This window comes from Neomonachus schauinslandi, chromosome 9 (assembly GCF_002201575.2).
Source record: "Neomonachus schauinslandi chromosome 9, ASM220157v2, whole genome shotgun sequence".
NCBI classification, from domain to species: Eukaryota; Metazoa; Chordata; class Mammalia; order Carnivora; family Phocidae; genus Neomonachus; species Neomonachus schauinslandi.
This window is the reverse complement of record NC_058411.1, coordinates 143,311,816-143,335,412: the sequence shown is the minus strand read 5'-3', so window position 1 is coordinate 143,335,412 and position 23,597 is coordinate 143,311,816. Positions and strand designations below refer to the sequence as shown.

Genomic DNA, 23,597 nt, shown 5'->3' with positions numbered 1-23,597 from the left:
GGAGGCTGGGGTCTGGGCAGATTGCAGAAGGTGGGGGGTGGCACAGGCAGGAGAGGGAAGTCATCTGCCAATTGTGGGCCCCACCTGACTCCGGGGTCTCTCAAAGGGAGGTGGCAGGGGAGGTAGTTCACAAGGGAGACCCATGAGCCCTGCGGGGAAGTATAGGGCCTCCTGCCCCGGCTCCCCATCGCTCCGTCTTTTGTTCATCTGTAGTCCGGTTCCCCAGTGTGTATGAGCCCCTCTTCTCTGCTAGCTGCTGGTCACAAGGCTTATGCCCATGGCGGGAATAGCCGGGTAGGATGCGTGGGCCAGCCTGCTGGGGGCCTGGAGAGCCCCTCCTTTTTGGTGCTTGGGCATGCACTCTGCCCTCGCTTAGGAGATTCTCATCCAGCTCTGATCGCTCCTTCACCATCTGGGTTAAAACTCACTCTGATAAAGGGGAAAGAAACGTTTTCCTGTTAAGCTCGCTCTGTCCTCTGGCTCCCACAGAGACGTGTTCCGTGCCGCCTGTGGAAAGGGCCTTCTCCCATGGTTTTCCCCCTTTCTTGGACGGCCCAGCGTCCTGGCCGGGTCGAGGCAGCGGGAGAGGACGGGGAGCCCTGCTGTCAGGACGCGTCGGAGTTGTGGCGTTTGAAAATGTGGGAAAGGAACAGAGAGCATCTGAATGCCAGCAGGCTTGAGCACAGACGGTCTCCCGACCGAGGCTGGCGGGTCCCGTGGCTCCCGGCAGGACCGCAGGGAAACCCTGCTGTGACCTAGTTTGTGTCCCCGTCCAGGCGGCTCCTGAATGCGAATGTGCGGACACGGGAGGAGACCCCAGCCGCTCTGCTAATTAAGGAACAGTCACGCAGTCATTTAAAAACTGAAGACAAGGCAAAATGACAGTAATGGCAAAACTGGGGCATTGCTGCTTTTTCACATGGAGTAATAACTTTTGGAGATGGTGTGTTCTGGCAGCACCCTCCCTGGCCCCTGGTTCCCTGTCTCCAGCAGGCCCCTGCACCTTGCCGTCCTCAGGAAGGATTTGCAGCCCGGCCCAGGGTAGCCACAGGGCCTGGGGTTTTCTGGGCAGGAGGTGCTTCGCAAGAGCGGTTGATACTCGGCGCCTGCAGTGGGGCCACCACTCACCTTGTCCCCAGCCCCACAGAAGCTCTCGAGAGGCTGGCCCGCGTGCAGCAGGCAGGAGCCCCGGGCCCTGTGTCCTGGCCGGGCCTGTGGAGCTTCGCCATGAGCTCTGCGAGGACCAGCCCTCGAGAAGCCCGAGCTTGGCCGCCCGTCCTCGCAGGGATGGTCACAGCACCTGCCGTGCAGGGTCTGTCTTCCGAGGGCCGCGGGGCTGGACCCGGTTCCCAGTGTTTGACCTTGTTTTTTGTTTATCGGAACTCTTTGCAAGTGAAATCTCGGGAGCTGCAGTCTGAAGGAGGGGAGAGGAGCTGCCGTGGTTGGAGCCATGGGTGGGGTCCTCCCTCCGCTCCATCTGAGGTCCCAGGCTCCGGGTTCCAGGGGCTCCCTGCTTCTGCGTGACCTTCTGTTACTTTACGTGTCCTTCCTAGATGTGTGTTCTTGTGGTTGGCCGTACGCCGTGCTCACCATGGGGTGGTAATTCGAACCAAGAATCGGGAATCGGATCTTCTCTCTCCCAGCGCCCCTTCTGCTTCTCCCACTCAGGACCCCGCTCTGGGCCGCAGCCGAGCTCCCCCCGATGGACACGGCCCTCACCTCTTCCCGTCACACGCGGTGTGCTTTCCCCGCGGGTTCTCAGAGCCCCTCCCACGCTACCTGGTCACTTGGTGCCCCGCCTCCGCTGCAAGAGCCCGTGGTTGGGGTTGGTTCCCCTGCTGGCGCTCGGGGCCCTCCACGGACACCGTCCTGAGCCGCTCGGATCCGGCGCTTCTCCCACGAGAAGTCGAGTTTTCCTCGGTGTCCATGCTCAGCAGGCCGTTCTGATTTTGCTTCACAGGGAGAGTAAGGGTCGATGCGGCCAGAGTACGGGCGCTTTGTGAAAGGGACGTGTAGGGCAGGCTGGCCTCTACAGACATCCCCTGCCCTCGGGGAGAGGATACCACTGTGGAGAGTACGAAGTATTTGCAGCTGGGGACATTTTTTCCAAATGTTAGAAGAAGTTCTTATTATGGGGAGTTTTATGCAAAGAAAGAACCTGTAATATTACCCGTTTCCTGGGTGATTTCCAAAATCACCCTCGCGGCCCTGGGGCCTTTGAAGCACCTCACAAACATGGAGGTGCTTTAGGTGAAAACAGTCGCCGAACGCCGACGCAACCATGGGTCCTGTCCTGTGGCCGATTGCGCGTGGGTCCGTGTCTCACGTAGGATGCAGAGTTCCACATGGACGCGTTGAGGACTGACCTTTGTTTGCCTGTCTTTCAGATGTCATTTGCTCACATCCGGATGCTTCTGCAGAGAAAGCCAGGAATGTCCTTGCTGTGGAAGCCACCCCCGGAGAGCTGGTAGGAGAGGCAGCAGCTCACCAGCCGGCCCCTGGGCACCCAAATTCCATTAATTTCTCTTTCAAACAGTGGGGCACTGAGCTCAAGTGAGTCTTTGGAAAGCGACGTATGAAACTGAACAGGGGTTCTTTCTGATAACGTGTTACAATTTTGTGCATGAAATTCTGCAAGCACCTTGCATCTGTCGCTGACAAGGTCCTTTCAGGTGCTGGGTTATTTCTTCAGCCCGTGTAGAGGGTCTGTTGCACGCTTTGTCCTGAGCCAGACGTGCTCACACCCGGGGCTTGTTTCCACTCGCTTGACTCTGTGAGCTAGGTCATACGGAAGACATGTTGCAGAAACAGAAACTGGCCTGGGAAGAGTCCTTGTCCGAGGTCACAAGGCTCCCAGGCTGCGGAGCCGGAGCATCTTCCCAGGGGGCCAGTCCCCTTCCCAGGCCCCCGGGGCTGAGTGTGTGTGTGTGTGTAAGAAATACTTGGTTGAGATATAATTCACGTACCATACCGTTCACCCACTTACAATGTGTGGTTCGGTGGTTTTTAGTACATACAGCCAAATAGCCATCACCGCAGCCAATTTTAGGACACTCTCATCCCCTGAACAGGAACCCTAGTACCCGCTAGCAACCCCTTCCCGCTTCCTGGCCACCCTCGGCGACCGCTGATGCGCTTTCTGTCTCCGCGGCTTTGCCTGTCCGGCGTGGTTCTGGTGAATGCCCCTGGGAGACGAGCCCGGCTCCTGCTTGCGGGCTCCTCCAGCACCATAGCCTCGGTCAGGCCCTCGTGTCTCCATTCTGTGGGCAGAGCACAGTGTGTGTGTCCGTTCTGCCCTCAACGGCCATGCTCTTAGGATGGCGCTGCTGCGAACGCTGGGTATGGGTTCTGTGGGGCGTGTTTTCGTCTCTTGGGTCGCGCTAGGGGTGGCCCTGCCGGGCCGGACGGTAACTCTGGGCGTGACCTTCTGGGGATGCACGCGTCCCCACGAGCGTGGGTCAGGTTGCGGTCCCCTGTCTTTCCGGTCCTCACCATCCCCCCGGTGAAGTGGAGTCTCATAGTCGGGATTTGCATTTCCCTAATGACTAATAATACTGAGCGACTTCATGTGCGGATTGCCATTTATAGATCTCTGCAGAGACCTCCCCTGAGATCCTTTGTCCACTTTTTAATTGCATTGTCCTTTTTTTTCTTTTAATGTCTTGAAGGTATTCACAGGCTGACATGCATGGAAGTATCTTGTTCTTTTATTTTTTATTTTTCTTTAGAGAGGGAGGTGGGGGGCCAGCAGGGAGGGACAGAGGGAGAGGGAGAATCTCAAGCAGACGCCACACCCAGCAGTGAGTCTCACACGGGGCTCGATCCCATGACCCTGAGATCATGACCTGAGCCAAAACCAACAGTCAGATGCTTAACTAGCTGAGCCACCAGGATCCCCCCAATTGTCTTTTTTTAATACTTAGTTTTTTAGAGCAGTTTTAGGTTTACGATAGAGTGGAAAATAGAGGTTTTTTATACATCCCTTTCTGCACACGTGTGTATCCCACCCCCATGGTCACCAGAGTGGTATATTTTTTACCGAGGATCAGCCTGCACTGATGCATTGTACTGACCCAAGGTCCGTCACGTGTGTTAGGGTCACACTTGCTGTCGTGCGTCCTGTGGATCTGGACACAGATATGATGACGTGTGTCCGTCTATTACAGTATCACGCAGAGGATTTTTCATGGCCCTTAAAATCTTACATGCTCTGCTTATTTGTCTTGCTCCCACCCCCAGCCCCACCACTGGCCGTCACTGATCTGTTCATTGTCTCCATTGTTTCACTTTTTCCAGAATGTCCATTTTGTTGGAATCATAGAATATTGGCCTTTTCACGTGGATTTCTTTCACTTGGTAATATGCATATAAGGTTCCTCCATGTCTTTTCAGCCTGACAGCTCATCTGCTTTTAGTGCTGAATGATATTCCATTGTCTAGATATAGAAAGTTTATTAATCCATTCACTCACTGAACAACAAAGATGTCCATCTTTGTTGCTTCCAAGCTTGGCAATTATGAACAAAGCTGCTGTAGACATCATGTGCAGGTTTTCGTGTGGACATAAGTTCTCAACTCCTTTGGGTAAATGCCAAGGAGCATGACTGCTGGATTGTATGTAAGAGTATGCACACTTTTGTAGGAAACCGCCAAACTGTCTTCCAAAGTGGCCACACCATGTTGCATTCCAGCCATCAGTAAATGAGCTCCGCATCCTCACCAGCATGTGGTGTTCTTGGTGTTCCAGGTTTTGGCCATTCTTCTCGATGTGTGGTGGTGGCTCACTGATGTTTTAATTTGCATTTCCCTGATGACATATGACACAGAGCATCTTTTTGTATGCTTATTTGGCATCCTGTATCTTCTCTGGTGGGGTGCCTGTTAAAGTCTTTGGGCCACTTTTTTTTAAATTTCTTTCTTTAAATTCAATCTACATATAATATATTAGTTTGAGACGTAGAGTTCAGTGGTTCATCAGTCTTATATAACACCCAGTCTTTGGACCACTTTTTAACTGGGTTATTTTCTTATTGGTGAGTTTTAAGAGTTCTTTATATATTTTGGATAATAGTCCTTTGTCAGATGTGTCTTTTGCAAATATTTTATTCCAGTCTGTGGCTTATCTTCAAATTCTTTTGATAATTGTCTTTCCAGAGCAGAAGGTTTTACTTGCAATGAAGTCCAGTTGATCATTATTTCTTCCATGAACTGTGTCTTTGGTGTTGTATCTAAAAAGGCATCATGACACCCACGGTCATCTAGGTCTTCTCCTATGTTATCTTCTGGGAGTTTTAGATGTTTTGCATTTTACATTTTGGTCTATGGACCATTTTGAGTTGATTGTTGTGAAGAGTGCAAGGTCTGTGTCTAGATTCATGATCTTGCATGTGGATGTCCAGTTGTTCTGGCACCATATGTTGAAGAGACTGTCTTTGCTCCTTTGTCGAAGATCAGTGGACTGTATTTATGGGGGTGTATCTCTGAGTTCTCTTTTCTTTTCCATTGATGTATTTGTCCTTTCTCCAACACCACACTGTCTTAATTACTGTAGCTTTATACTGAGTCTTGAAGTCAAGTATGTCATCCTCCAGCTTTGTTCTTCTCTTTCAATATCATGTTGGCTATTTTGGGTCTTTTGCCTCTCCATATAAACTTTAGAAATAGCTTGTTGATACCTACAAAATAACTTGCTGGGATTTCGATTGGGATTGCATTGAATCTATAGATCAATTTTGGAGAACTGATATCTTGACAATATTAAGTCTTCCTACCCACGAACATGGAATATCTCTCCATTATTTTGTTCCTCTTTGATTTCAGTCATCAGTTTTGTAGTATTCCTCACATAGATCTTATATATATTTTTTTAGATTCACATCTAAGTGTTTCATTTTCAAGGGTGCTAATGTAAATAATACTGTGTGTTTAATTTCAAATTCCACTTGTTCATTGTCTGTATATAGGAAAACAATCGGCTTTTGTATATTAATCTTGTATCCTGCAACGTCACTATAACTGCTTATTAATTTCAGGAGATTTTGCTTATTCTTTCAGAGTTTTTACACAGATGATCATGTCATCTTGAACAAAGTTTTGTCTTTCTTCCCAATTTGTATGCTTTTAATTTCTTTTTCTTGCCTTATTACATTAGCAAGCATTTCTGGTACAGTGTTGAAAAGGAGTGGTAAGAGGGAACATCCTTGCCCTGTACCTCATCTTAGTGGGACAGCTTTGAGTTTCTTACTATTAAATATGATGTTGGCTTTAGGATTTTTGTAGATAGTCTTTATCAAGTTGAGAAAGTTCCCTCTATTCCTAGTTTACTGAGAGTTTTTATCATGAACGGGAGTTGCATTTTGTCAAATGCTTTTTCTGCATCTATTGATATGAACCTATTATGTGATTTATTTTTAGTATTTTGATGTGATGGATTACATTAATAGATTTTCAAATGTTGAGTGAGTCTTGCATTGCTGGGATAAATCCCACTTGGTTGTAAAGTATAATTCTTTTTATATATTGTTGGATTTGATTTGCTAATATTTTGTTGAGGATTTTTGCATCTGTGTTCATGAGAGACGTTGGTCTGTATTTAATGTCTTTTTGTGATTTGGGTATTAGGGGAATCCTGGCTTCATAGGTGAGTTAGGAAGTATTCTCTCTGCTTCTATCCTCTGAAAGGGATTGGACAGGATTGGTATAATTTCTTCCTTAAATGCTAGGTAGAATTCACCAGTGGACCCATCTGGGCCTGGTGCTTTCTGTTTTGGAAGGTTATTATTGATTCAGTATTTTTAATAGATATGGGACTACTCAGATCTTTTTTTTCCTTGTGTGAATTTTAGCAGATTGTGTCTTTCAAGGAATTGGTCCATTTCATCTAAGTTCTCCACGTTTATGTTATAGTATTTCTTTATTATCCTTTTAATTTCTATGGGATCTGTAACGATGTCCCATTTCATTTCTGATATTAGTACTTTGTGTTTTCTCTTTTTTTCTTATCCTGCTAGAGGCTTATTAAATTGATGTTTTCAAAGGACCAGCTTTGGTTTCATTGATTTTTTTTTTTTTCTATTAATTTCGTGTTGACAGTTTCATTGGTTTTTGCTCTAATTATTATTTCTTTTTTTTCCTACTTATTTTAGGATTTAATTTGTCCTTTTTTTAGTTTCTTAAGATGGAAATATAGATTATTGATTTTAGATCTTTCTTCCATTCTACAGTGTGCATTCAGTGCTATACACTTCCCTCTGAGCACTGCTTTGGCTGCATCCCACAACCTTTGATAAGTTGCATTATCATTTTCATTTAGTTTAAAACATTCTAAAATTTCTCTCGAGATTTCTTCTTTGACCTGTGTGGTTTTTTTAGAAGTGTGTTGTTTATTCATGTATTTTGGGATTTTTGTTATGTTTCTTTTACTGATTTCTAGTTCAATCCCACTGTGGTCTGAAGGCAGACATAGGATTTCTGTTTTATGAAATTTGTTGGGCTGTGTTTTGTGGCCTGGAACATGGTCTGTCTTGGTGAATGTTCCACACGAGCTCGAGAGGAATGTGCATTCTGCTGTTGTTGGACAAAGTTGTCTTCACATCAGTGATATCCAGTTGATTGATGGTGGTTGAGGTCAGCTAAGTCCTTACTGATTTTCCGCCTGCTGGGTCCTTTCATTTCTGACTGAGGGTGTTAAAGTCTCAAACCATGGTGGTTGGTTCTCTTTGTCCCACGGTTTTATCGACACTCTTGTTGTTAGGGTGTATGAGTTGAGGATTGCTGTGTTCTTGGAGGATTGATCTTCTCTCGTTATGAAATGCTTTCTTTATCCCTCATGATGTCCCTTCCTTTGAGGTCTGCTCTTGAGATTTGTACAGCTGCTCCTGCTTTCTTTTGATTAGTGTTGTTTGCACAGTGTATTTTTCTCCTTTTATGTTTCATCTATGTGTGCGTGTATTTAAAGTGGGTTCCTGGAGGCAACATGCTCTTAGGTCCTGACAACCTCTGTCTTAACTGGTGCGTGTGGGCCTTTGATGTTCGCGGTGATTCTTGGTGCAGTTGGATTAACGTGTTTGTTACTGTTTTTCATTTGTTGCCCTTTTCTTTGTTCCTGGTTTTTGTCTCCCACTTTTTCTGCCTCGTGTGCTTTTATTTTATTTTATTTTTTAAGTAATCTCTACGCCCAGCATGGGGCTCAAAGTCATGACCCTGTGATCAAGAGTCACGTGCTCCAGTGGTGGAGCCAGCTGGGCGTCCCTGTCTCTGTGGTTTTCATCAAGCATTTTATATGGTTTCATTTTCTCTCCTTCCTTAGTATATCAGTTATACTTCCTTTTTAGCTTTTTTTTTTTTTTTTGCGCTTGCTCTGGAGTTTGCGAAACACATTTACTGCTAATCCAAGTTCACTTTAAAATCACACTGTGCTGCCCCACAAGTGGGAGGGTTCCTCGTAAGAGCAAAGCCGTCCCCGCTCCTGCCCCCGTCGCTTTGTTGGGAGAAGGGAGTGCACGGGGCATATATACACGGTGCGCATGCAGAAGCAAACATCGTTGGCGTTATTATTTGGAATGAGCTGTTGTAAGTTAGATCAGTCAGAATGAGAAGAGTAAAGGTCTGTATTTTACTCTCCCTGTCCCGACTTCCGGGCTCTTCCTTTCTTCTTTCTTGCTGGGTCTGAGTTTCTGATCTGTATCATTTTCTTTCGTGCTGAAGAACGCAGCATTTTTTTGCAGGTCTACAAGCAACAAGCGCCCTCACTGTTTATCTGAGAAAGCCTGTTTCTCCTTAGCTCTTGAAGGCTAATTTCGCAGCGTACAGAGTTCCAGCGTGGTGGTTTCCTCTCCGGATGTTGGGCTTCTCCCTCCACTCACATCTTGCTTGCATGGTTGCTGAGAAGACATCGATGCAGGTCTTATCTTTGTTCCTCTGCGGGTCACGCATTTGTTTTCTTGGACTTCTCTCCAGATTTCTTCTTTATCTGTGATTTTTCTGTAATTTGGGAAGGGTGTGCCAAAGTAAGGGATTTTTGGCCTCTGTTTTGCTTGGTGCTCCCTGAGCTTCGTGGAACTGTGGTTGGATGCCTGACATGAATTTGGGGAAATAACCCTCCTTGATTCAAATATTTATTCTTCTCTTGTCTCTCGAAGATTCTACGGGCATGTCCCGTAGCTCACAGAGTCTTTGCTCAGCCGTGTCCGTTCTACTGACAAGCCCAACAGGGGCACTTTTCATTTCCCTTGGGGTGTTTTTTTTCTGTGTCTTTTTTTTTTTGGTTCTTTCTTGGGGGTCTCCGTCTTTCTGTTTATGTCACACATCTGACCTTGCGTGGTGGACGCTTTATCCCTTAGAGCCCTTAGCATGTTAATCAGAGTTGTTTTAATTTCCTGGTCTGAGGATTCCAGCGTCCCTGTCTTGTCTGGTTCTACTGCTGCTCACGCACTCCACATCACGTTGGTTTGCTTTGTCCCTTTTTCTTTTCTTTTCTTTTTTTTTTTTTTTTTAAGATTTATTTATTTGACAGAGAGACACAGTGGGAGAGGGAACACAAGCAGGGGGAGTGGGAGAGGGAGAAGCAGGCTTCCCACGGAGCAGGGAGCCCGATGCGGGGCTCGATCCCAGGACCCTGGGATCATGACCTGAGCCGAAGGCAGACGCTTAACGACTGAGCCACCCAGGCGCCCCAACTTTCCCTTTTTCTTGATAGCTGGACAGGACGTACCGGGGGAAAAGGAAGGCTGCAGGCCGGCCTCTAGGGGGTGGTGGTGAGGTGTGGAGAGAGGTGTTCTGTGGTCTTGTGACAGGCGAGCCCTGGCCACTGTATGTGGACCCACAAGGGTTTCTCTGTCTTTTCCCCCGTAGGTGGCCAGGATGGCAAGGGGGGCCAGAGCTGGGGGTCCCTGGGCCCAGGTCAGTGAGGCTCTGGCTAACCAGGTTCCCCTGAGGGCAAGCCTTGTCAAGAGCAGAGTGCTCTGGAGAATTTAAAACTGGTTGCTTCCTGTCTCCCTGCCAGAAGCCCGAGGGGACTTTTCCCCACGTTCTCTGGCGGAACCTGGCTGAGCTCCTGGAGGTAAACCTCACAGCACCTTGGGGGCCCCTGGGACCCAGGACCCTGGGTCTGCTGCCCTTGGAGGGGTCTGCACGAGCCTCCGGCGACCGCCGGTCACAGTTCAGGGTCCCGTCCCGCACGGGTGCGCTGCTGAGTCTCCCCTGCAGGAAGCTGGGCCTCCCGCGCTCGCCTGCCTGTCTCTCACGTCTTGGGGGCAGCACTTTGCCCCGCGTCCCCGTCCCTCGTGGATCCAGGAAGGTGTTGGCTTTTCCGTAGTTCTGCGCTCTCCTTGCCGTTGGGACGTAGCGGCCCCTTCCAAGCTCCTCAGGCAGGACGGGAACCGGGCCACCCTGCTGCCTTCTTGTGGCCGAGCTGGGGGAGTTCTCGGAGTCGCAGTGTTTCTGCTCCTCTTCGAGGTAGCCGTGGAGCCCGGGGGACTTGGCTCAGCGTGGCTGTGCTGGGGGGACGCGGCTGGGGCTCCCTGCTTTCCCGCTGGGCCACCGGCTGCCTGCGGTTGGCCAGCCGCTCCCACGGGGTTTTGGGGTGGGGGCAGCCACAGGAACCACGCACACGCGGGGACACATTCTTTCCCACAGCGGCCCCATTCTCCTTTTACCCTTCTGGCTGGATTCAGTATAACAAAGAAACTCATTCTCCCCGTGTTGTCAGTGGTGAAAATACGTCCGTGGTGTGCAGGGAAGCTGAATGGGGTGTGGCGGGGCACCCCATCCGTGGGAGACTCACCCCTGCTCGTCTGGCTGTCCGCTCTCCACATGCTGCTCTCTGCCCGGGCCGTCCCCCATGTCGAAGCATCACTGGTCCTCCTCCACCTGTGGGCGTCTCCTTGGTCTGACTGTGGTCCCGTTGGCCCCTGTGTCCCCGTATTCTGACCCTGGAGCCACGGTGTGCGGCCACAGGACCCTTGCTCCCCCGGGACCTTCATGCACTGGGCGTCCTCCCACGGGGCCCCCAGCCGCCAGCACGTCCGGCTCGTCCAGCTCCCGGGCAGGTGCGGAGGAGGAGCTCTGTGCTCCTGGAGATGCTGGGGAGCCGCTGAGACACCGTCTGTCCGTGCAACAGGCTACGTAGCGGAGGCTTAGACCGGGAAGGTGACTTGTTCAAGGTCCTAGCAGACGTGCGGGAGAGCAGCAAGGCACCTGGGGTCCCTTGGTTGGAGCCCGAGGCTCCCCCACTGCCCACGCCTATCCATCGTAAGAACGTAATTGGGGAGCTGTCGATGTGCCAGATTTTCATGTCGTTCTGTCAGCAGAACAGTAAGCCCGTGTGGATGAAGAGGAATTGTTTTTTCTGTGACAAGTAAGGTGAGCACTTGGGGGAAGTTTGATAAAAGTGAGTCCCTGAAGAATTGCCCCTGGGATGTGGGCGACACGCTCGGGGAGAGTTGTTAACAACCTAGAGACTGTACGTAGATTATTTCACAACCCTGAGTCCAGGGTCCACCTTTAAAAGAAGCAAAACAGGTTTGGACAAACGAGATGATGTCCTGTGTGGGTGCACTTGACCCAGGAGAGATGCCAGGGAACCGGGGTCAGCAGCCCGGACTCGACGACCAGGCCTCGGCCCACTCAGGACCTGTAGAGGCTCCCGCGTTTGTGTTCAGTTCCTTTGGGATGGTTTCCTGCTTTTACCAACCTTTCCATTAAGGTCCCTTCAGGTGAGAGAATCGTTCTCCCGAGAAGCTCAGGCTGGCCCGCGTGTGCGGGAGAGGCTCAGGGCTGGGGCCAGGTGTGCATGGGCAAGGCAGGGGAAGCGTGCACCCGGGCACACGGTAAGCGTATGCCCCAGGGTGTGTGCAGGGTGTGGGCCAGACAGGTGTGTGTGTGAGGAGCGTGCAGGCCGCCATGAGCAGCGCCCTGTGGCTCCGCAGCCCTGGAGGCTGGGCCCGCCGATGGGTGCTGAGCTCTGTGTTCTGTGTGACCGGCAGCTCCGGGTCCAGCTGTCCCTCCATGCAGGGCTGGTCCCACCCCGGCCACTGCTCTGTGCACCCAGCCCTGCTGCTTGGGAGCTGTGTGTGCTGGGCCAGTGACCGAACCTCTCTGAGCTCTGTGTTCTCCGTTAGTAAACCGGCGTGTGTGTGCATGTGTGTGTAAACGCCCTCTCGCTGGTGGGTGTGAGGGCTGAGGTCATGAACAGGAGCTGCCCACCTCTGTGTCTGCTGCTCGTGAGCCGGACCTGCTGACGCGGCTGCTGAGACCATGGGTGCGGTGGATCTTCCCATCGGGGAGACGGCAGCAGTGGACCCCAAGCCAGCTGGGAGCGCCTGCCCGTCCTGCCAGGCCTGCCCTTGACCCTTTGGTCTTGCTTCCCTCTTGCCTCTCAGGCCCAGTGGGAATGGTTACTTGTGCGTGCGGCCGACCATCCTGGGGGGGCTGTTTCGGACTCGCTGGCTGGGACCATGCACCCAGACGTTTGGTGAACCCGGGGAGGCTGCACCCGGAGCTGTGATGTGTTCATTTGGGGTCATCTTTGCAGGCACAGCTCTGTCCACGCAGGAAAGACGAGGTGCCAAAGCCTCAGTGCAGGACTTGGAAAAATTCTTAAAAACTCTTTGTGATGAATGTTAAGGTGTAGGGTGCACTGTTTGCAGGGTGGGGGGCCGACAACCCCTGGGGCGCGCGAGGGCCTGCTCAGCACGCCCGTCCGGCAGCTCTCTTGACCTCGGCTGGCCCCACGCTCCGTGTCCGGGGCCACGCATCACAAGGGCCGCCGCGGCGGGAGACCCCGCCCACCCACGGAGACCACTGCAGACCGTTAGGCCTGGCTGGAAAGTGTGGTCGGTCACCTGGCGCGCATGGGACGCACTCAGAGGACGTCAGTGCGTCATCCAGGCTGCCAAGGGTGTGACTGACCCTTGCTGCCTGTTGTATTTGGAGTTGGGGGCTGGGAGGGGGACCCTGTCTGCATCGTCTGCTGGTCCTGGACCCTCCTGTCGCAGGGACCCCACTCCCAGTGACCCAAATCTGTTCTTCCCAGTACCGCAAGCCTTTCAGAGGCTCCTCATCGCCGTCGGCTGAAGGCCGTGCTCTGAACCTGGCCTTCGAGGTCCCATGGGCTCAGCCGTGTTGCAGGCATGCTTGGCCTCTCTCAGCTCTTCAGACACTGTCTTCCCCCCCGGGCCCTGCCTCAGGCCATCCCTCTGCTGGGCGGGTTGTCTCTCCTGGGGTGTCCCGGCTTTGCTCTGCCCCCCACCCTGAGCTGCTCCACAGCCGTCCTACCACTGGTGCTCGTTATGTTTCTCTGCATCCTGGCCTGTGGCCCCACCTCCCCCGTGTGTCCCCGTGTGTCCCCAGCACTTCGTGCAGCACTGGGCGCGTGCTGGGTGGCCCAGCGTACGCAGGGAGGGCCTGACAAGGGAAGGGCCCTGCACCTGCCGTGCCCCGTGGGAGCGGCCCGCAGTGCCCATCTGCACTTGTGCTGTGCGGTCCCTGCCCAGAAACCCACAGCAAATAGTAGGCTCTTACACATAAATGCGTGCTGCTTGGAAGCACATGAGACCCAGACAGAAATATCATAGGATGTCAGTGTTCATCTGGTAAGATAGTGTTTTCTCTGCTGGTGCCTGGACGGCATGCTCGGCACGACCCTCAGGATTGATGTTGGGAGTCCTTGACTTCGTGGCCTGCTGGGATCGCCGCCCACACTTGAGAAGCACGCTCTGGAGGACCGCCCCGGCCGTGCAGCCTGGCATCGTCCTAATCACCTGTGTGCCCTCCACGCAGGAAGGGGCTGAGGGTGCCCGCAGACCACAGCTGGCCGCTCGCTGCCATCGGGGGTGGGCGGCGGGTGGGGCCTCACGCACCAGGCCGTGGGGTGCCATTGAGGGCGGAGCCAGTGGTCACTGCCCCCCGCCCCGGGTGCACGGAGATGTGGAGGGGGAGGCTCTGCAGGACGGCGGGGTTTGACTTAGGTCTTGAAGCGCGTGCAAGGCGGTGGCCGTGAGAACACGGTTTCCCGAGTCCCCAGGTCCGTGTGTCAGGAGCCCAGGCACTGAGCAGAGGTGGAGCAGGGGCGGGGGCCCAGGGTGGGGGCCCAGGGTGGGGCCTGGATGCAGGGTGTCTGTCGGGCGTGGGGCACCAGCCCGGCTGCCCTGCCTGGAGGTTCACTGCTGAGAGGATTTCCACTCCGATGGGGTTTTTGAGGTAGGACACGCTGTCGTAGATGTTGCTGTACGTGTCTCCAAGCGGAAGGATGGTGCATTTGTTTGTCCACGTGCGGTGGACGGGCAGTGGCAGAGGGCCTTTGTGACCACATTCCCACGTCATTCTAGCGGCAGTGAAACCGCTTTAACCGTAGACATGAGGTTCCAGACTTGCGTGCCGGCCGGGGCTTATGCAGGCACGAGGAGTTGTCTCCCGCGGCCACAGGGCTCCGTTTGCTCCGGCTGCTACAGCAAATTACCCCAAACGAGAGCGTGAAAGCAGCACAAATTCATTCTCCCACACTTGGAGCCAGAAGTCCAAAATCAGTGCCTGGGGCTACGGTCCGGGTGTTGGCCGGCTGGTCGCTCCCGGAGCCCCGGGGGGCCCATGTGGCCACCTCCCGCTCCTGGTGGCTGTGGTGGCCCCAGGGCTGTTGGCACAGCTCCCCGTCTCATCTACAGGCCCCTTCCGGTTATTTCTACTTTTTATCACTTCCGAGAATGTTTCCTGATGGGCTTGTCTATCCCAAGAACTCATCTGTTATCAGGGGTGGGGCGCCTCCTCTCTGTTGGGGACGTGACCTGTGTCTGTTGGACACCTTGGGCATTGTAGATGTAGGTGGAGAAATTGATCTGAAATATGTACATATGGGAACAGCTGTTGTGAATTACATCGATTGCAGGTGTTCACAGACAGTTGGGGCTGAGCACACAGCCCTCCAGGTGCTGGCGGCCTCCTGGGGGCCTCTCACTGTCCATTTCGGTCCCTTACTGAACCAAAGGGCAGTGCCTGGGGGACACAGAAGGCCGGCTCACAGTGGGGTCTTGGAAGAGCGAGCTCTGTCCGAGAAGGGCCCCAGGTCTCCGCCGGGAGGCCCCGTTCACGCGGCCGTGAGCTCAGTGGTGTGCACAGGCTGGGTGCCCGGGTGCTGCTGGAGCGGGCAGGATGCATAGTTTGAGGAAGGCGTGCTCTGTGGCTTCCCCGATGCAGTCACAGGAGATCTGAGCCAGGGATGGGCTCTCTGGTGCTTCGGCTTACAGAGCTTGTGCTCCGAGCCTGGTCCTGTTTCCTCCTCACCCGGGGCTTGGCGCGGGGTGCCTCCCTGCAGAGCAGAGGGCGAGCTCAGTTGTGCACGCAGCCTTGCCACGGAGCAGAAACGGGGAATGTCCTGAGTTGTGCAAAGAGCCGTTCTGTTCCGGCAGCGTCCACGGCCGTCCTTCCTGCCCTGCGGCTCCTTCCTGCACTCACCCCGCTAAGAACCTGGGCCGAGGGCTGTTAACCGCTCCAGGCCGTGGTGCCGCGCGTGAGGGACGGCCACTGAAGCCGCCGTGGGTGCCGTGTGCCCGCACGCAGCCACCTCACGAGCCAGCGTGTCAAAGAAGGGAGCGAAGTGCGTTGGGCATGTGTGGGCGTGTCCGTTGTCTTCCTGCACAGCCGTGTAACCCTTGGAAAACGTCCTTGCTGGGTGACAGCAGGCATCAGCGAGGACACGCTAGCCGCCGGGGCCAGGGCTTTAGGGGACAAGCAGCACGTGGACGGTGCCGGCCCCCTCGTGGTTCCGAGAAAAGGCACTGAGAGCACACGTGGTGGTTGTAAGTGCCGGGCCCCAGGGACTCACACTGCCGCGGAAGGCTGAGCGCGCCTGTCGGGATGCAGCGGCGGGAACGTCACGGGATTGCTGGTTTCCCTGCGGTCTTCGGTCTGAGTGCTTCAGTACGGTTCGAACCAGGCAAAACCCATCTGCTTGGCAAACACACCAGCGTTGAGAAATGACCATTGTCCGTGAGGCTGTGGTCGGTCTGCCTCCCACGGACCTGCGCCCCGCTCCGTCCTCCGCTCCGCATCCACCTCAGGGAACCCCACACAACGCATGTTTCTCCCCGCTCTTCGTTTCAACCACGTCCCCAAGGTGTAATTTACCTGCAGGAAACTCATGCGTGTTCCGTGCACAGGCTGATGAACGTGGTCATATAAACGCCTCTGTAACCGAGACACCGGGTGTTCCCGTCCCCCCGCGGCCGACTGCTCCCCTCGCCCCGGCCGCTGCTGGCCCGCCCTCTGTGGCTGTCGCTTTGTGAACGTGGCCGTGCTATGTGTGGTCCTTCATGGTTGTCTCCTAGAGAACCATCATCTTCGTGGCCCCTCTGGGCTGACTAGTGTTTCATGGTTCTTTCCCTTTGCTGAATAGCGTGCGGTGTGCGTGGACATGTCCCAGCTGGGCCACCCACTCCCACTCGGGACACGTTTGTGGCTGTGAGGAGTCAGGCAGCTGTGACTGTCCACGTGCAGGCCCCGCGTGCACACGCGTGTTCTCATTCCTGCGGGGGAACCCCGGGCTGTGCAGGCTCAGCTGTGTGGGCCGCCGCGTGATCTGTGCGTCCTGGTTCCTCCCGCAGCCTGCATGCCCGCCTCCTCACCCTGCCCTTCACGGAGGCGGCGGGCCCCTGCGTCCGGCGTTCTTAGTCTTGCACAGTGTGCACGCACGGCCTCGGTGACCACTGTTCCCGCAAAGGTTCGAAACACTGTCGCGTTGCACACATCACTGTCCCATTTTCTTTCTTCGTTCAGCGGCGGACGCGGAGCAGGGGACGGAGCAGGGCGCAGTCCGTCGCACAGAGGCTGTGGCTGGTGTGTTCACGGGGCAGGACTGTGTCTCGGGCTCGGTGCCTCCCGTGCTGGAGTGCTGGCCGGCACACGGTGGGCTCTGGTGACGTGTGAATGGGCAGATTCCCTTACATGGCGCCGTGGTGCTTGATCGGTCACATCTGTTCCCCCGTTGACGGCTATTCGGCCGCCACGTGCACCTGGGTCCCACATGAACGGCACAGTGGTGGGCACCCTCCTCCATGTCTCGTGCCCACACCTGGGAGTTCGTTTGGGACACGCAGGGTCTTGGAGTGGGGCCCCCTTCACCTGAACTGGTGTTGCCGATGGCCCCCCATGTGACTCCCGCCTGCAGCGCGAAGCAGCGTCCCTCTCCACTCCCTCCCTGACATTCGACATTCGATGTTACCGTGTCTGTTAATTTTTGCTAGTTCTGTATATGTGAAGTTATGTTTTATTTTACAGCGTCTTAAATAACTTGTCTCGTTTCTCCTAACAGAAATTCAATGTCATCTTTCCGTCCTGGGAGAGGACATGGCGACAGTCGGAAGAGTGTGTTTTATACCAACGAAGAGTGGGAGCTCTTAGACCCAAACCCTAAGGACCTGGAGGAGTCCATGGCGCAGGAGGAGAGGAAGAAGCCGGCCCCCGAAGGAAACAAAGGTACGGATGTGGTTCCTGCCGCCATCCTGCTCTGCGCGGCCCCCGCGGTACCAGGCTTTTTCTGGAAGCAGGAGGCGTGGGGGATGAACCCAGAGGGCGTGTGAGATGAGGCGTTACAAGAAATGACCGTCCAGCCAGTGGCTCATAAGCTTTTTCGGGAGATAGAGCATCTAGAAGTCACAGTGCTCTTCACAGATATATAGATTTTTTAAAAACCCTTCTATTTACAGAAATCTGGAATGTAACGTAAAGTAGAACGTACAGGGTCATGGATCCCGGTGTAGCCTCAAGTGGCTCCCACGGTTTCAAACTTAGGGCCAGTCTCTTCCTCCAAGCCTCCACCCCTTCCTGCGTTCCATGTCGGTGGGGTTGTTTTAAAGTAGATTCTAGACATCAATCCATTACATCTAAATTTTTTATTTCGTACGTATCTCTAGGAGATAACGACTCACATTAAAATCTCATGGCGGCTTCGTTATTCTACCTAGAAACAGCGGCAATAAATCTAATAATCGAAGCCCCCTCTGGTTCCATAGCTGTGTGCTCACGCCCCGCTCACGTGAGCACTGATAAGGTCTGCAGGCGGGTTTCCTTGCTGATCTGCATTGGCCTCTTTGCCTCTGAAAAGCTCCCCGTCCTTGTCTTCCCTTTTACTTGGCGTGACTGTGGCCAAGACGGTCTCTGCGCCGATGATTTCCCACGCTCTGGAGTCCGGGTCCCTTCTTGCTCCTCGTGTGCCCTGTATGTGGTCGCGGGCCGAGGCCTGCCCGGATGCAGGGCTGACTTAACCAGACGAGGATGCTCGGTGGTCGGGGCCTGGGGCTGTGCGCCCTCTGGCACCACGGCTGGAACACGTCGTGTCTGGTCCCCGCTGGTTTTGGGGAGGATCAGGGTTCAGGTGTCGTCAGCCTGACCCCGTGTGTATGGCCACTCCTGATGCTCGTCTGGGGATCCACGAGGGAATATTGATGTTTTAATGTAAAAGGACAGTAATTTTGAAATTCTGCCTTGTGCTCGATTTGAGCACGGGCTGGTAGGAGGAGGCAGGATCGTAGGAAATCTATCAGGAGGGCAAGTATTTACTAAAGGAAGTACTTCTGTCCCCCGGGAGGAGGGCCTTGACTGGCTCTGCAGGGGAGCTTGCCTGCGTTCTCAGGGCTGTAGCGTGGGGCCCGCAGTCCCATGTGACGCGGGTCTGGTGTGCTGCACTCCCCGGTGAGGGCCCGCGGGAGCACCTCCTGAGCAAGGGGCACTTGGGTTCTGGAGGAGGAACTGCGAGCTCGGTCAGGAAGGAAGGGTCTGCGAGGCTGAGCGGCTCGCGTGGGCCGGAAACTCCCTGGGCCAGACGACGCAGCCCCCCATGGGGTCTGCGCACTCTGGTGGCGTGGAGTCGTGGACCCTTCCTGTACCAGCCGCGCGCGTCAGCCCCCAGCTTGTCCCTGTCACGCAGGGGGCGCGAACTGCTCTCCCTTCTCTCTGTTCCCCTGCGTTTAAGTGCACAAAGTCCCCCCCCGCATCCATCAGAAATGTGAAGACGACGGGTTTTCACAGTGAACATAGCCACGTAGGCAGCACTTACTTCAAGAAACAGGACGGGGCCAGCCCTGTCCCCCAGCCCCGCCAGTCACCCACCCCTCCCAGGGCAACCACTGTCCCCATTTAAGAGCTGGGAGTCACCTGTTCTCCAGCTTCATGGAATCCATATACTGTGTTCTAGTTCCCGTTGCCTCCTCGTAGTTTGAGTATAAATTTGAATCCATGCGTATTAACATTTATTTGGACCCATCACTATTTTAAAGGCCCATTTTTAAGGAAGAGAACATAGTCATGCTTTGAAACACTTGTTCACAGTGAAGACGACGTACGTTTAGGGCAGGGCTTTGTTTTGTTTTCTTATTGAGAACAGATGAGCGAAGGGAGCCAAGGATCCCTGTGTCTGTGAGTCCCGCCCGGGAGCCTACTGTCTGACTGCAGGCGGCGCCCCGGGGAAGAGGCTCCGTGTTTCTGGGACGCTGTGGGCACTTGGAACCACTGTGCTCTTCCTCAGCCTGTGTCTCTATCCCCTTTGGTCCTGAAAGTGACCGAAATGGGAAATTGGGGAAGAGACCTGAGCTTCTGGAAAAAAGACGGCATCCCAGACGAGTCTTGAACGAGGTGTCCTGCGGCCTTGTCCTAAATTCCTCATCTGTTCCAGTGTACTCCGCCCATTTTCCCCGCATCCTAAGGCAGACATTGAGCAATCACAGCCTGAACGTTTTCTTGAAAAGGGACCACATGACGAGTCTCATAAGAAGGATCCAGGGCGGGGGGATTGTCTTTGAGTCGGGCTTGGTTTTCGTCAAGAGCGAGCCAGGGCCCAGAGGCGTCCCCACTCCTGCCCATGCTCTCTGCGCAGTGAACGCAGAACTTCCCCGAGGATGGCGGGTGGGAGTTTCCAGACGGATGACTTGTCCTGCACTTAGAAAACAAGTTTTGTTTTTATGTAGGAGTAACTGGCTCAGGATTTCCCTTTGATTTTGGACGTATTCCCTACAAAGGAAAGCGCCCTTTGAAAGACATGATCGGATCGTACAAAAACCGCCACGTCAGCGGTGACCCTTCGGCGGAGGGGGCACAGAGTGCTGGCGCCATCAGCAAGCCCGCGTCCGAGATGCAGCTGCAGGTCCAGAGCCAGCAGGAAGAGCTGGACCGGCTGAAGAAAGACCTGTCCAGCCAGAAGGTAACCGTCCTTCTCACCCGCGTGCAAGCCCCCGCAGCCAGCCGGCCGCGGGAGCACAGCCCGGGCCCCTGGGTGTCTTCGTCCCCAGAGGGCTTTTCCCCAAAGCATTGATGGAGGCGCCTGCGCCCCACTAGGTCACTTCTTCAGGGACGTCTGGATCTCCAGGGGGCGTGGGGACGCCGCCGGTGGGTCAGGGGAGGGTCTCGGCCACTGTGCCCACTCCCACCCCAGTGCGGCATCGGCCGAGTCCATGAACAGGAGGGAAAGGAGTTCCCACGTGGTGTCCGTTTCCCTCTGAGACCGAGGACGCCCCGTCGTTGGGCAGGTCGGGGCTGACCTTGGGGCTCCTGTTCTGCGCACGGATGTGCGTGTGATGGGGCCGCGGCGGACCGCACCGTGTGCATCCACGGTTTCCTGCTTCCTAGCATTGTTCTCTGCAGACGGGCTTGACGGAGTGCATGTTTCTTCCTCTCGCCTCCGAGACCCTGCAGGAGGAAGTCGGTGTGCACGTGTCTCGGCCCCGCGCCGCCCCATATCATGTTGTCACCGTCTCTGCTTCTCTCCTCCCCCTCCCCTGCGGCAGGAGTTGGTACGGTTACTGCAACACACGGTCCGGTCCTCCCAGTACGACAAGTACTTCGCCAGCAGCCGGCTGTCTGCGGGTGTCCCGAAGGACACGCTTGACCTTCTGCACCGCAAGGACGACCAGATCCTGGGCCTCAGCGGCCAGCTGGAGCGGCTCTCCCTGGAGCGAGAGAGTCTGCAGCAGGAAGCCAGGACGCTCAAGAGCAAGGTGGGCGAGCTCAGCGAGCAGCTGGGGATGCTGGTGGAGACCATCCAGGCCAAGGACGAGGTCATCATGAAGCTCTCGCGCCAGCTCAGCGAGGGCGCGGACCACACACCCTCTGCCACAGGGGTGCCCGGCTCCCCCACGCCCCCCAGCAGGGAGCACCTAGAGCTGGACAGGCTGAAAGTAAGTGGGGCGTGGGCTCGGCGGGGTTCAGACAGCGTTGCAGGCGGCCCCTCGATGCGTCCAGGGCTCCGGGCCTCGGCAGACGGAGCAGATGTAGCAGGACTTGAGGCAAACTATGGGTAGTTCGCTAAGAAGCGTCCTTGGAAAACAAAAGTGTGAGTCCAGCGGTGCCGTTGGTCAGAGTGGTTCTGGAACTTCCCCTCCCTTGGGGAGGACTGCCTGCCTGGACTGCCTGCCCAGTCAGGCAGCTGAGACTCCCCTTTCTGCTCTGCACCCCTAGAGCTTTGTTACCCCACGTATCCCGGGGGGCCCTGTTTGCCCCCATGCATGAGTGTCCGGGCCAGCACCGCACGTGTGGCCTGCCTCAGCCCCCTGGGGGTAGGGGGAGCTGAGGGAGCATCGTTTCCAACGGCTGGTTTGGGGTTGGCTCCCAGGCAGGCTTGCTCAGAGTCGGGGCCCCTGCGCCCAGGCTGGGAGGGTCCTGGCGCTGAGGACGGGGGCTGCTTTCTGAACTCATGACTGTCCGGGTTGTAACTGAGGTGGGGAAGGGCCGTGCCGCTGGCCATGAGGCCGCAGAGAGGCGCTGAGTGTGGCCCAGCCCACCCCAGGCAGGTCTGTAGCCCCAGGCCCCACCCAGCCCTAACATGCTCCTCGCCTGGCTACCCTCTTTGCGTAAATACCTCGGCACCAGGGGTGTTTGGCTCACAAGGGCAGGTTATCCTTGAAGGCAAAGATTTGCCACGTTGAGATTATTAGTAAGCACCAACTGCATGCCCAGCAATACCTCTCCGGCTTGTCAGTGGAGAACTGAGTAGGAGGGAGGGGGGGCCTCAGAATTTGGAACAGAAGTGAACACTGGGCTGACGGCAGCATCGTCAGGACGTGTACGTGGCCTCCGTAGTCTACGACCAGTTCTCAGTGACAGGTGTGCACGTGTGAGTCCAGAAGGGGGACAGCAACAAAGCTTCCCACCCCATTCCTCTGTGATTCGACCACAAACACAGCAGTGGTTGCACAAACTGTCATGGTCGGTGTGGCTGGTAAGACTCAGCTCTGCTCGCATTCGCAGTCGAGCACACGCCCGACCTGGACGTCACTGCGTCGGCGATGCGCGTTTGACCGCGGCTTACTTAACGTCGACCAAAACTGATATTTGGCGAGCATGCCTGTTTTGCAGTGTGTGTTTGCAGGCCTCGTGAACGAGCTTGGCGGGGACGCGCGGGAGCTGAACCAGGGCGTGTGCGGGAGCGAGCGGCTTGTCTCTGGTCCACGCAGCTCCCTGTGGAGACAGCAGATAGACTCGATCAGGATTAGACTTCCCCTCCTTATTTACCCTATAGATCTTGTGGCAAGACGGGTAGGGTGGTTTTGAATCATTTGGTGATTTCATGACTTTTTTCCTCCAACATTTCTCAACAGTTTTTAAGGTCTGTGGCTCTGAAATCCCCCCGTAGTCAGGTGACGTGGGACAGAGCTCGTGGAGGAGGTGGCTGTTCAGGGGCCGGCGCATGGCTGTGGGCTCCAAGTGGGCCGACCGGCCACCCCGAGGTTTCTGCCGCCGCCTGCACCAGACGCCCGCTCCCACCACAGGCTTCCGTGGCGGCTCCGCAGGAATTGAAAGGCTTGTGGGCGGGGGGGCTGCAGACGGAAGTGGGGTTTTGCCGCGTGTGTCCTTGCTGCCCCCCACTTCCCGCAGCTGCACAGTTTCCATACTGATTTCTTGCCTTGACCCTGAATTCAGAACACCCCCGCGGGGGGACACTGTGTTACTGGGGGGGGGGGTCTCGTCCGTCACTGTCACAACCCACTTTCTCCGACTCTGGTCAGCGTGTGTGGCCTGTTTGGAATTTGCTGACACTTCTCGTTGGCTCCGGGACAGGGTCACTTTCTGTTTCTGGGGTATTTTGAGGAAGGAACACACATTGGTCGTAGGATTTTACCTGCGTAAGTACTTTACTGTTTTTGTACTTCCTTCCCGGCCTTTCCTTGGCTCTGTGATTCTTCCTTGCTTGGCGTAGGTGGTCCTCTGCTTCACTGGGCACGGTCGGGGCTGTTGTCGGGGCGCCGTCCCCACCTACCTGTGCAGCTGGTCTTCCTGAGACTTGTTCTCTGGCACGGGCCTCCACGCCGGCAGCTTTTCCTCGTCTGGACTCTGGGTGCGCTCAGCCGCGTGCCAGGCTTTGCGCTGTGTTGGGAGCGCAAGGCCTCTTCGGGAGTGCCCGGCGTAGTTAGCACGAAACACCCGGTCATGACGGTAGGGAGCACAGAGAGGAGCTCAGGCCCACCCGGCTTGGCTGCTCGCGAACCCCACCCGGAAGGGGTCGGGACCCTTCCTGCCCCAGTGTGTTCATGTGTGAACCAGCCCTCCCCTTGCGGGTCTCGCGGGGTCTGGCGGGGGTCTCACGGGGTCTCGCAGGTGTCTCACGAGGTCTGGCGGGG

General features: G+C 55.1%; 1 protein-coding gene across 1 annotated transcript in view; it reads left to right on the top strand.

The window, feature by feature from the left end:
* The window catches only part of TBC1D2B (TBC1 domain family member 2B), a 64,228-nt gene that overhangs the window by 20,151 nt on the left and 20,480 nt on the right, over positions 1–23,597 (top strand). Inside the window, exons 6-9 of the mRNA XM_021680465.1 lie at positions 2,388–2,553; positions 17,303–17,466; positions 19,953–20,185; positions 20,769–21,158. Coding sequence (XP_021536140.1) covers positions 2,388–2,553; positions 17,303–17,466; positions 19,953–20,185; positions 20,769–21,158 — 953 coding nt within the window. The remainder of the gene's footprint in view (positions 1–2,387; positions 2,554–17,302; positions 17,467–19,952; positions 20,186–20,768; positions 21,159–23,597) is intronic.